This window comes from Rhododendron vialii, chromosome 4a (assembly GCF_030253575.1).
Source record: "Rhododendron vialii isolate Sample 1 chromosome 4a, ASM3025357v1".
In the NCBI taxonomy this organism is placed as follows: Eukaryota; Viridiplantae; Streptophyta; class Magnoliopsida; order Ericales; family Ericaceae; genus Rhododendron; species Rhododendron vialii.
In genome coordinates, this window is record NC_080560.1 from 35,049,388 (window position 1) to 35,062,399 (window position 13,012).

Consider the following 13,012-nt stretch of genomic DNA (forward strand, 5'->3'; position numbering starts at 1 on the left):
TAATCAACCGAATTTTCATTTCCAACTATGCACGTTATATCATACCAGATGATAATTGTTGACAGAAGAAGAAAACTTTTGTCAACTACTTGTCTGTTCTGCTCTCTCTAGTTTTTGTAGCAGATTCTCATACACAGGAATAAATACAATGTCAGACACGCTTGACAATCATTTCTCAATTGTAACAAGACACTAGGACTTTACAAGAACACGGATGTTGAGTATGATGCCTGCTGAAAACTTATTATTCACACAATGGCTTCTTTATTCTGTCCCTTATTATTCACAAAATAGCACTGTGATCGAGCTTACAGAGTTTTTGCCAAAGATTTGGCTATCTTCTTGGATATGCAATAAGCAGTTGACTGAATGGTGATCATCGGATTGACACCAACAGCACTAGGTAGGACACTAGCATCACAAACAAACAGGCCTTCTGCTTCCCAAGTCTCCCCATTCTCATCAACCGCGCCTTCCTTTTCGCTGACCCCCATCCGACAACTCCCCATTTGATGGGCGGAGCAGTATGTAGTCCAATTTTCCACCATCGACTTAGGTCCCTCAGCTGCATAAACATTGTCCAAAAACTCCTCCATTTCCTCTTCTGTAATCCCTTCGCATTTGATTCTCTGCCCATCGCTCTGATGAGTTCCCACCTCAACTGCTCCTGCTGCCACCAAAATCTTCAACGCTTGCCGCAACCCAGCTTTCATATTTTCTCTGTCTGATTTACCAAACTTGTAGCTTATCCTTCCTTCATGCTTAATCTCTCCAGAGCCTTGGTCCCTAACCATAGAAAACAAATGAGCAGTTCGACCATATTTAAGCATCCTGTTTTTAATATCTCGTCCAGACTCCCAAGGACATAGTGCAGCAAATTGTCCAGGCCCTAATGCAGAACTTTCTATTATCGCTCTTACGTTGAATTCATTGGACAACACTTTATGCACTGAAGTGATTATCCCGCCCTCGTAGTGTTTCCCTTTGAGCTCTGAATTTGATTCGGGAAAGTATCCCCACGCCATTAGAACAGGGTGGAGGTGAAGGTTGCGCCCAATGTGTTTGTTTTTTAACCCACTTGAAATCAATAGGGGAGGTGTCAATAAGGAACCACATGCTGAGACTGTTACTTTGGCTTCAATATGCAGCTTCTTTGTAATGCTTTTGTTTAGACTTTTCACTATCACTCCCAAACACTTCTTTCTTCTATTTCCGCCATGCTTGTTTTCTTCTAGTATGAATCTCTCGGCTTTGCATCCCGTTATGATCACTGCACCACGATCCACAGCATCAACCAGCCAAGTGGAATCAGTACCCTTTTTGTTTCCTGTTCTACACCCAAAACAGCAAGAACCACAGTAATGACACTCTGTCGAATTTCGTGCCACACACTCAACATCTAGACCGAGTTTTTCACACCCTTTACGGAGGATTTGATTCTGAAACCCCTCTTGCTTGCATTTCTCCGTAACACCAATTCTTTCGCACACTGTTTCCATGGCAGAGAGATATTGAGGGGTTGAGAAAAGCGGGATTTTGTTCTCCTCAGCCCATTCCTGGAGCACAAACTTTGGTGTTTTGATGCATGCCGACCAGTTCACTGCCGAACCACCACCCACTGTTGATCCTGCCAAGATCATCATTTTCCCATCAAGGGTTGAGAATATTCCGCCTTTTTCGTATAGTTGATTCATGGATGGCCCTTCCAGCATGGAATAATCTGTGCTACGAAAATAGTTGCCTTTCTCGATGACAACCACTTTTTGCCCGGAGTTCGTGAGAACAGCAGCCGCGACGCCTCCACCACAACCGGAGCCCACTATTATGACGTCGCATTCGATTTTGTACTCATTTGGATGTGCAGTCACTTTGAGGCCTTTCTGTTTGAGGGTTTGTAGGAGGGCTGGCTCATTCTCATGTATGGTTTCTACTACTCCTTTTTGAAGTGGTCTGTTCTTTTGGTCTTTGGACAAGTTGTCATCAGTGCCTACTTGATACCCCAAGGCTTCCCATGTAGGATTCTCGGCATCTCCATTAACCTATAGCAAAAATGTTATGGATGCATGTAATCCAAAGTCTTGCCTTGTAGTGAGAAACACTAAAGAGATATTCCCAATGTCATTAGAGCATTTGGGTTTTGGGTAAAGAAGTATGGATGTAAAAACCAAATGAACTACTATATGGTCTGGTGGAGAGAGAGAACATGCTTTGTACGACTGTGTCTTACGTTGTAGGTGAAATCAGAATTTTTGCTCAGGTTTCGTTTAGGTTTAGCAGATACTTCACTGAAATGAAGAGCTACAATTTTTCATTAGAGCCAATAGTGTCTTCAATCAAGCTACGTCACAAGTTTCTCTAGGTCTTCTAACTGTGAAAAGAAGAAAGAAAGCAGCAGGGGGAAACTAGAATAAGCTTATGTAGAAACTGTTGTGATAGAAGTGGTCTGATTTCTGCTGGAGCTATAGTTAACTTCCACTTTAATGTCAATCCGTTGGATTCTTATCCTTGTACATTATCTCACGTGATGCACCGATCAAATTCTAGTTATCCACGTTAGTTTTTCAAAACAAGTTTTTTATGTGAAAAGGATAAAAAGAGAAGACTTTTGAAAGAGCAAAATCCTTTGTCCAAATTAGCAGATAAATTTTGAAAATCTGATTGTTCCTAAACAATTGATTAGTTGGAGAACGAAATTTTGTCCCCGATTGGCAGACAAAAATCTGATTGCTTTTTAAATAATTGATGTTAAAAGCAAATGAAGTAATTGAGCAACAAAGTGGTAGGGTTAATGCAAAATCCTTTGTCCAAATTAGCAGACAGAACCTTTTTGAAAATCTGATTGTTCCTAAACAATTGATTAGTTGGAGAACGAAATTTGTCCCGATTGGCAGACAAAAATCTGATTGCTTTTTAAATAATTGATGTTAAAAGAAAATAAAGTAGTTGAGCTGTAACGACCCTGATTTTTGATAAATAAAAATTTCGTTAAATATTTAAATTTTATCTTAATTACTTGGATTTGCTACTAAAAATTTCTTTTTAATTTTTATAATCCGTCATAATTAGATTTGAAACTTATAAAATTATATCTTTCACGTCGAGCAATCTAGTCATTTTCTAAAAACAAGTATGCTTATAAAAACACTTGTATATTTTCCTAACAAGTTAGATAAAATCTTTAAATTATATTTCTTAGCTAGAAATCCTACTTGGTGAGTAAGGTTAGTTTCCAACCGACTTGTTGGACAAACCAAACTACCATTTCTCCTAGTTACAATTCCCTAACCCTAGGTGGACCTTTTTGACCGTCTTTGAGCCTTATGAAACCCTCCGAACCCTATTGAACCATTAGACCATAGGAGTAATCATTTTATTCCTATGTTTAGTCATTTCAAACCCTAATTATTACCAATATTCCTTTACCCCTTGGTCCATAATTGTTAGGGAAATTTTTGTCCCTTGGTTAATAGACCTTTGACTTGCCAATGAGCATGACAAGACAAGTCATACTTGGAATCTCATCATTTTGCTTCTTTTGGAAGCAAGGCTAGCTTGCCATGCATGCACACCTATGTTCTAGTCTTAAAATCCTAGACTTACTTTCCTAGATTTTCTTGGATGTATGTAGATACAAGAGAGAGAGAGAGAGAGGGCCGGATGGAGAGAGAGAGAGAGAGAAAGGCCGGATGGAGAGAGTGGGATAGAGTGTGTGCATGAGTTTTGATTACTTACACAAGCAACATTTATAGCCTTAAGCCTATTTTTGACCACTTGCCAACCCATTCTAGTCTTCCAAAGTACAAAGCTAGCCCATGATTATATTCTTTCTTGCAAGCAACCTCCCCATAGACTTGACAAGTCAAAACCCCTTCATGATGGCCTAAGATTTGGCCTACAAATGGAAGTGACAAGTCATGGAAGGCATGGCATGATTGAAAGGCATGAGATGACAACTCAATGGAGCAAATCCATGGGAGAAAGGAGAGAAGGGGGGGCCGCCCATAGAGGAGGGAGGAGGAGCTCAAGTGTTGGCTATAAATAGCACCACATGCCTTCCATTCAACTTACACCATCACTTCTTGCTCTCACTTCTCTCTAGAAACCATTTCTGTTTTTCCAGGCCGCCTACTGCCCTTTGAAAATATCCATTTTTCTCCTGCTTAAAGTAGTTTTTAGAACCAACTCCCTTCGGGAAAGTTGTAGAGCACTTCGAAACCTTCAAGTTAGACCCAAGAACCATCCAAATCGGTGAAGAAATGACAAAGATATTGGCATCCGAAGTTCAGTAAAAATCTCGGATTCCTATTTCCAGACAGCATACTGTCTTCTCCTTTCTCACCATTTTTCTCCTGCCTAAAGTAGTTTCTAGGATCAACTTCTTTCACAAAAGTCGTAGAGCACTTCGAGAGCTTCAACTTCGACCCAAGAACGATTGTATTCGGCCAAATATTGACCAAGTTACTGCCATCCAAAGTTCGGTCCAGATTTGCAAGTTTCACCGCCCGTAGAAAATCTTCCAACTAGCTTATTCGGCCCCGACTAGTTTCGGATCAAGGTAGATTTTCTCTACTCACTTCCCTAAGTATAAGTAGAAACTCTAGTCCAATAACTCTACGTATAGTACAGAATCTACGCTAGAAAGTAGCATGTTCTTGATTCAAAGTATCAATATCATAGATAAGATTATCTATTGTTTGGTTTCAAGTAGATAAGTTTATCGTTTAAAATGCATGATTGTCAATAAGTTTATCTCACTAATGGAGGTATGAGCATGTTAGATAAATGACTTTGTCTTAAATAAACATATGTTGTATTGAATTTCTCAAAAAGTAAGATAGAACGATTGCCGAAAAATAAGATTTTAACGCTTGATTTGAAGTATTCATATTGTGATCTTTTCGAGCATGCTTAGTAATATTGAGTTGAATGATCTTGATAGTGTAGTTTTAATGAATGATTTATGTTTGTAAAAAGTCTTACTGTGGAGTCTATGCATGAAAACGTGACACGGAAATCGAGAAAGTTAGAAACATGACACCTAGGGTGTGGTTAACGAAAAGGCGTGTTTTGAAAAGGTGAAATGTTTTGGAATCCGCAATGTGGCCGGACTTGCCCATTGTGTGAGGTGTGTGTGTGTTCCAATGGGATCCGGGAAAAACGGAACCATTGTGAGGTTGTGTGTGTGCCAATGGGAACCCGGCGCGGCGGAACCATTGTGAGGATACTCGGGAGACCGGCGCGGCGGAACCGAGGTTGGGTGTGTAGCTTGGTTATCCGCGGTACGGAGCCAATGCAAATGTGTGCCAATGGGAACCCGGCGCGGCGGAACCATTGTGAGGATACTCGGGAACCCGGCGCGGCGGAACCGAGGTTGGGTGTGTAGCTTGGTTATCCGCGGTACGGAGCTAATGCAAATGATTTTGAAAGTTGGATGTGTAGCTTGGTTATCCGCGGTACGGAGCCAATGCAAATGATTTTGAAAGTTGGGTGTGTAGCTTGGTTATCCGCGGTACGGAGCCAATGCAGATGATTTTTGAAAGGTTGTTTTGTAAATGAAATTGTAGACACAGTCTACGATGAGTCGCGTAGGAGAAACCCGAAAATCTTGGACACCAACGATAGATGATTAACGAATGTGGATGTGTCATTGTTAACTGTGTATATACATATCATGTGGAAATTGATGCTTTATTATAGCCTTGTTTGTAAATTAAGGTTGGTGGGTAAGGATTTTCTATTGAGCGTTGTAGCTCACGGTGTTGCCTTTTTGGTGACCCTGACATATTATATGGGTGGCGACGCCGGTATAATGTGTCAGACTTCTTAGATGAACATGATAAGATGTACACCATGGAAGCTTTTGGAGCAGAGGAGCTTGCTAGGATGGAAGAGCAAGCAGAGTAGTGTTAGGAACCCTAGTTTTCTTCCTTGTTGAATAAATGTACCCTTTCCTTATGATGTATTTATGATGTAATAATGAGCCAGACTCTCTTTATTATATAATAAATGCCTCATTTAACGTACCCAAAAATTGGGGGCGTTACATGAGCAACAGAGTGGTAGGGTTAACTTATTTTCAAGAATAGTTCCTACTTGTCCTTTTTGATGAGGTCTCTTCTTTAGGTCTTGAGTTGGGATAAGTTTTCAAAGTGTCTACTCCATACCCTAACAGTTCTATTATACGAATTTTCACCTACCTTTATAAAAGTGGTATTATTGAAACGTGAAGCCCTTGCCTTGTGTTGGGAAAACTGGGGAGATTGATTTCTGATGGTGACTAATAGAATTGGAGTTCTACGTAGAAGTATGAAGTGAAAACAATAGCAGCTACTCTAACTTAGGCCTTACTAATGTTTAAACTTTAGCTAGAAAACTTGGTTATTCTTGTTTTAGTTTTTGTTGTCACTTAGCTTACGTGGCATTTCACGTTCGACAAGTTCTTGACTTTAACTGAAGTAGAACATCTATGGAACATTGACAATCGAGCCAAATAGCCAATGGGCTCTTCAATTAATTTACACTTCAATCTAGGTTTAATTTGTACAAGTTTCTCGAGGCCTATCTGCTAATTGTGATTGTTCTTTGTCCCTAATTAAAAAAGAAAGAAAGAAAGAAAACTGAAAGATGGGAAAAGAAATCAACTGGTATAGAAAAAATGAAAAATTTGATGTATAAGTCACGGGGGTTTGTGGTTGTCTACACTCCAGTCAGCTATAGTTTACTTTCAACATTGGCATAGTTTTATTGAATTCTTATCTCTGTACATTGTTGCATGTCATCCATCGAATTAAATTGCTTGTAATGCATATATTAGTTTTCGCCGATCACAAAAAAAATGCATATATTAGTTTTCCGACATGAACTTTTTAGGATAAAAGGGACTTTTTTTCAAAGAACAAAATTCTTGTCCAAATTAACAGACAAGCTTTTTCGGAAGGCAAGTGTTCCTCAACTAAAGAATGAGGTTTCTGTCTTATGTTTTATGGACGTGTCTAAATGGAATTTCGTATCAACACTTAGATGAATGTAGAGATTGGTGTTACATGGACTATTGTATTCTTCTAACAATACTTGTGCACGATTATGGGTGTGGGATATTTGTTTGGCGCCCTAACTAATTTAGGAATGTGGATACTATCTACATGATGTTTGAAGGAAAAGAAGCTTGCATTGGCTAGAAAACAAACATTTCTTGTTTGGGAGAGGTGCAACAGAAGTTCAGCAATCAGGGAGTGTTAACAGTAACTGAAACTAATGTGAGATCAAGAGTTGGGTCATGGAAGAATTTTCGTAAAAATGTGGAGAATGTTTGGCTTTGTGATCCATGGAGGATCTCCTAATAGAATCCTGGGAGGGGGGAGTATGTAGGTTGCTGGGTTGTGTCTGTTTCCTTTTCTTTTTTTTTTGTTCTGGTTATTTTTTGATATTGTTGGAAGTTCAGTTTTGTTTAGAGCAGTGAGGGCAGCCTTCTCTTTGTGATGTTTGCCTCTGGCTTTGTTTTTTTGCTATAAAATGAATCATTTACGGGAAAAAATTGTAAATAATATGCGCTCTTTAATATCTTTTGGTACAAGCAGATATCTTAGTCTTTTGTGAAATATTATGTGAGCATATTATACAATATACCATACAAATAACGTATACACAGGATGTGTCTCCGTATCTGTATTTGTCCTTAGATGATTATCCAATGCCCTTTACACGTGTCTAACATGGAGTACTTAATTAACTGAGAAATAGGATTAGGGAAAAGGACGTAAATCTGTGGCTCATTAATTTGTGAAATGGACCTTAACCCGTCCCATCAAGCCTTGTCAATTGTGTATTAAACTTGTACAGGTCTCTTTCCATCTGGGTTTGTAGGGCCATAACACAAGCTGTTATTACAAGCTATGTGCTTTAAGTCAAATAAACTTCTCCATATTCTTGAAATGATAATGATAAGTATAATTATAATTATAATTATGATATTAATTAAGTAATAGTAATAACTATTTCCTAGTTTGACAAGTATCCTATTCATAGTAAAGAATATAAATCTTGTTTGGCTGAAGAAAGGGAAATGATATATTAGCGCGCGCTGACGCTCTTCCCTCTCACAGGTTGTAGAAGGACCAAATTACCCTTTTCTGGTCGAAATGGACATTTTTTTTTTCCCATCAGCAGCATCTGACCTAGGGACCGTGTAGTACAAGGGTGCACTACAAGGGTATGATACGCAATCTAAACTGTCTATCTTTGTGGTCAATGGTCCAGGTTTCAAAAAGTATTTTACAAGTAAGATACCTATATATTACCTATAGAATACCTTTAATTTAAATCATTAAAAATACTTTTAAATGGCTTGGATTATGTGCTACACTCTTGTAGCGCAGGCCTGTGCACTAAAGGGTCCATGGATCCATCAGCATCCCTAAGGAAAGTATAATGTACTTTTTTGCCAAAATAACTAACGAGATGACACACTGACTATGAGGATTGTGCTGAAGCATATCTCCCGCAGCATAAGGTGGCCACCGGCCAGGTATTAACGGCTACAGGGGTTGCATCTAATTTTGTAAGCAATTTAACTTACAAACTTGGGCTTGACTATGACTTTTTTTTTTAATCAATTCCTCGTGTCAACGAACCTGACCAAACACGTTCTTTCTGGACTTTATTTCACTTTATACAAATTTTGCCTATTGTGTTTGTTCCTCTGTTACACATACACACACACGTATTTATATATAAGTGCACACGCATATATGTGCAGCCAATGACCGAGGTATGCCATCCAAGCACGAATACCCTCATTCAAGAGAATATTTTGGTGCAGAAACCCTCAAATTCAGGATCTTTCGCTTCACTAATTTACTGAGAAACGAAGTCATAGGCATGTATAGGTGGTCCATTTTCTGGAGTTCTGTGACATCAGGGCATTAGTTGGCTTTTAGGATAAAGATTAACCTAGTTACTGCCTCCTTAAAACATTGTCAAGAGACAGGAAGGCATATATTTATGCATTAATAAAAGAATAAGTATGTCAATATGCATAATTTTTTTAAGTAACACATGTAGGACATATTAATCTATACAATACAGAAATGGGAGAGAGAAAATCTTCCAAAGGGGAAGATTTGTACCTGGGAGAAGAATGCATAGAGACATAAGAATTTGAGAAATACGAATGCCAGTCTGATGGGTGTCAAAAACCAGTGCTTGAACCATCTTTGGATGACCCTCTCTCTCTTCTCCAAGGAGATTTGTGAGAACTTGTTGAAGAATGGCCATTTGTCACCAAAACAAAGAGAACCACAGAGCAGCAGCGTCCCCAGCCTTGTGGATAGGATGTTTAAAACCACTCTTACCAAGATCACTGCTTCAAAGAATCCTCTTTTAACTATAAGCTCAGCAACCTGGTCCCATCCCAAATAGAGGACCCACATTAGGAGACGTACATATATTCACACACACACACACATGTAATGGGATAGAGAAAATGGCTATTTCGCTATACGCGACAGAATGTTCGAAAATGCTAGGGACATATTTAAGTTTACATCATTTCTTACGTCCTCTCTCACAAGGGTTGTTGGGCGCCTTATTGAAATGTGTGCAGCTGAAAAAAGAAGGGCAAATTGAGTAGGAGGACATACTATAAGGGTTTTTGCTATAATAAGGACATAAATATTTTTCCGCAAAGTCTAAAGGACATTCTATTAAGGATTTACACAAAAACCCCTCCCAAGGTTGACCGGCGTTAACCAATGTTGACCGGCTTGACCAGTGTTGACCGAGGTTGACCGGCGTTGAAAGTGCTTAAAACCCTAGGGTACCCTATGAAAGTACCTAAAACTTTAGGGTACCCTATGAAAGTGCTTAAACTGCTAAAATCTTATAATATGAAAGTGCACTCTAAAATCCTATGAAAGTGCTTAAAACTCTAGGGTACTCTATGAAAGTGACTAAAACCCTAGGGGGTATTCTATGGAAGTGCAACAAGATCGAAAAACACGAAAAAGAAGAAGACATATTTTGTGTTAGCCAAATAAGGCTCTTGTCTCATTTAAGACAATTTTAAAAAAAAAGAAGATATTTTTTTGTATTAGCCAAACAAAGCCCGTATCTCATTAATGACAATTTTATCTTTTTACGGGCTCTAAACTCTAAAATATTTTTATTAATGGACTCTACATATCACAAAAATTTAGACTGGACTAGCTCCTATGGAGTTGTTTCATTTGGACTTTCGACTCATATGCTGAAAAAAGAATGGTTAAGTTGAATATGTGATAATTAAGACTAGAGAGAGAGGTATGATTCGAAGCAGAAATATCAATACAAATTAGGAGTCGCACCTGGGGAGAATATCGACTAAGGTGGTTTGTCACATACCTTGAAGACGACAAGTAGATACATCATACAAGAGAAAAAAAAAAGTACTAGATAACAATACAAATTAGGAGTCGCACCAGGGGAGAATATCAACCAAATCGGCGTGGAATGCTGAGATACGGACCGATTATACAACCCTTTGATAGGCGAGAATGGCAAAAAGAATAATTTTTATGTAGTCGATCACTATTGATATATTGAGACGTTGTTTAGGTTGGTATATGGATATATAAATAAGTATGTATACAAGTATATAAACATATTAATTATATACATATATCTATATATATTAGAGAGAGAGAGAGAGAGAGAGAGAGAGAGAGAGAGAGAGAGAGAGAGAGAGAGAGAGAGAGAGAGAGAGAGAGTTGTTACCTCTTCAGGGATTGAATTTTGAGAACCAGAAGTTTCGTGGAAGAATTGAATTGCCTTGTTGGTTTGGCCATCCTTTCCGGTGGCATCTAGAGAATTAACTGGCAGGGGTGGTAATATAACCTCACAGACGCTAGCTAATGACTCCATTTCAGCAGCAGAGAACCCATGACTGTACTTATGTTCTCTCCTTCCTCCCCTCAATAAAGGATGACATGATCTTTCCATTCTCTCTCTCTCTCTCTCTCTCTCTCTCTCTCTCTCTCTCTCTCTCTCTCTCTCTCTCTCTCTCAATGTCTTTTTATTGGTTAAGTGATAATCACAAGGAGTGGACTATTTATAGGGTTGAATCTTGAAGATGGCTGAGTTTGTATGCATACAAGGGGAGCCAATGAAAGAAAAGGATGGGTAAGTTTGACCTAATTTATTTGTATTTTATATTTTTTTCTTTATGAACTTTTCTTAGCTTTGTTTTGCTTTTTGAATTATTTATTCTTCTAAATCTAAAAAGGAAGAAAATATGATAATTTTTTTTGAAATCATCTCAGTGAGAAAAATTATTTAAAAGAAATAGCTTTTTGGATTATTCTTTTCTTTTCTGAACTTTCTAGTACATTTTTTTTTTTACTTTTCTAATTTTTCTCACTTAGACGAATAAATTAAAGAGTAATTTTTTTTAATGCAAACGATCAAAAGTTTAAAAAGAAAAAATTAATTAAAATAAATAAGTCAGGCCGAATTCCTCCCAAAGGACAATCCCGAGTGGATTGGCCACGTAGGCATGAGAAAGCAATAGATGTCTGTCCTCTATGAAGTTGCATGTTTGAATCCCGCGGAGGCCAAATATTTCGAACCTTGGGACGATATAGGATTTGCCGGTTATTAACTTCAGAGCCCGGGAGTAGCCGAAGTGCGCACAAGCTAGCCCGGACATTCAATTATTAGAAAGAAAAAAAAAAAAAAAACTCCTGATCCCAAAGGACTATGGCATCTCTCCCTATTTAGCGTCTTGACTTGGGCGTTGCCATTGCATACGTGCCCAAGTGGATAACCACATGTACATAAAGCCCCACCTAGTGCCTTCTCTTAACAAACACACAAAGTGACCCACATGATTTCAAGACTTTTTACACGACCTTTTTCACTAATTAGATTCTTGTACCATCATCTTGAAAATTTTGGCCCCCCTACACGCTAAACTATACCAAACAAGAAAGTAGTTGTAACAAATTCGTTGTTTCGCAATTAATATGATAACAAATGCTTTAAATTAAGTGTACTTGTTTCTATGTAGGGTTTGCCTTTGCCTGGTCGTTTGGTACGATGGGAGCGTCGGGTTATTATTTCCTTCTATGTGTATGAGGTCGAGCTACGAAGGGACAAATTTTTATCTGTAGATGCATAGATTATCCTAGACTTTTACTTACCTTCAATCCTGAAAGATGTTTAGGTTACCCTAGACTTCTACTTATCTTAAATCCTTATATTCTAGTAGGGGGGATAAAGTTGGCTTAATTGCAAGAACACCCCCTAAACTATCGCGTTTTGGCAAGTTCATCCCCTTAAGTTTAAATTCGAGCAACTTCACCCCCAAACTACCAAATTCGAGCAATTTCACCCCCTCCCCCATTTTCCGTCCATTTCTGTTATAAATTTGGATGGAAAGTTTCAAAATTGGGTACTAGTACCACCTAAAATTCGGTACCAGTACCAGATTTGGACAGAAAATTGGGTACCAGTACCACCTAAAATTCGGTACCTGTGACGTCCCACTTTTTCAGTAAAAAATAATAATAATAATATTTTTGACGCAAATAATTAAATCTTTTATTTTTCTTTTCAAACTTTTTTGCTAAAATATATATATATATGATGGGCTGCTTATTTTTGGTATCAGTTACACGTATCGCTTAAAATGCTAAGTTTGGTTAAACTCGGAATGGGTCCCCGCAAGTGATTAGTTAACGTAAAGAATAATGTTGGGTTGATTGTGTAAATAAGCAAGATAAGTTTTAAGTTTGAACGTGGGCAGTTTATTAGGATGAGAAAACGTTTGAGAAGTAGGGTTATTTTATTCCAAAAACTTGAGAACGAGAGGGAGGAAGAGAGAAGCGGTAGTTGGCTTCTGAAGAACTGGTAATCCTTTATACTGTATTTTATAATTCCTTTTCTTTTCTTGGTATCGTTGTAGGTTTGATTGGGGTTTTGTTGGTGGAGTTCAGAGCGAGGGGTTCGTGCATGTGGTTCCGTGTGTGAAGGTGAGAGG

General features: G+C 38.4%; 1 protein-coding gene and 1 long non-coding RNA gene across 2 annotated transcripts; one reads left to right on the forward strand and one right to left on the reverse strand.

Moving 5' to 3' along the window:
* LOC131324473 (long-chain-alcohol oxidase FAO1) lies at positions 1–11,173 on the reverse strand. The gene is made up of 3 exons (XM_058356448.1): positions 10,750–11,173; positions 9,126–9,398; positions 1–2,039 (listed from the first exon to the last, which is right to left on the reverse strand). The coding sequence occupies exons 1-3, from the start codon at positions 10,972–10,974 to the stop codon at positions 309–311; spliced, it is 2,229 nt and encodes a 742-aa protein (XP_058212431.1). The 5' UTR covers positions 10,975–11,173; the 3' UTR covers positions 1–308.
* Positions 2,381–8,906, forward strand: LOC131324474 (uncharacterized). The gene is made up of 2 exons (XR_009199361.1): positions 2,381–2,776; positions 6,058–8,906. It is a non-coding gene; the product is annotated as an uncharacterized LOC131324474 (long non-coding RNA).
* Positions 11,174–13,012: the final 1,839 nt, after the last annotated feature.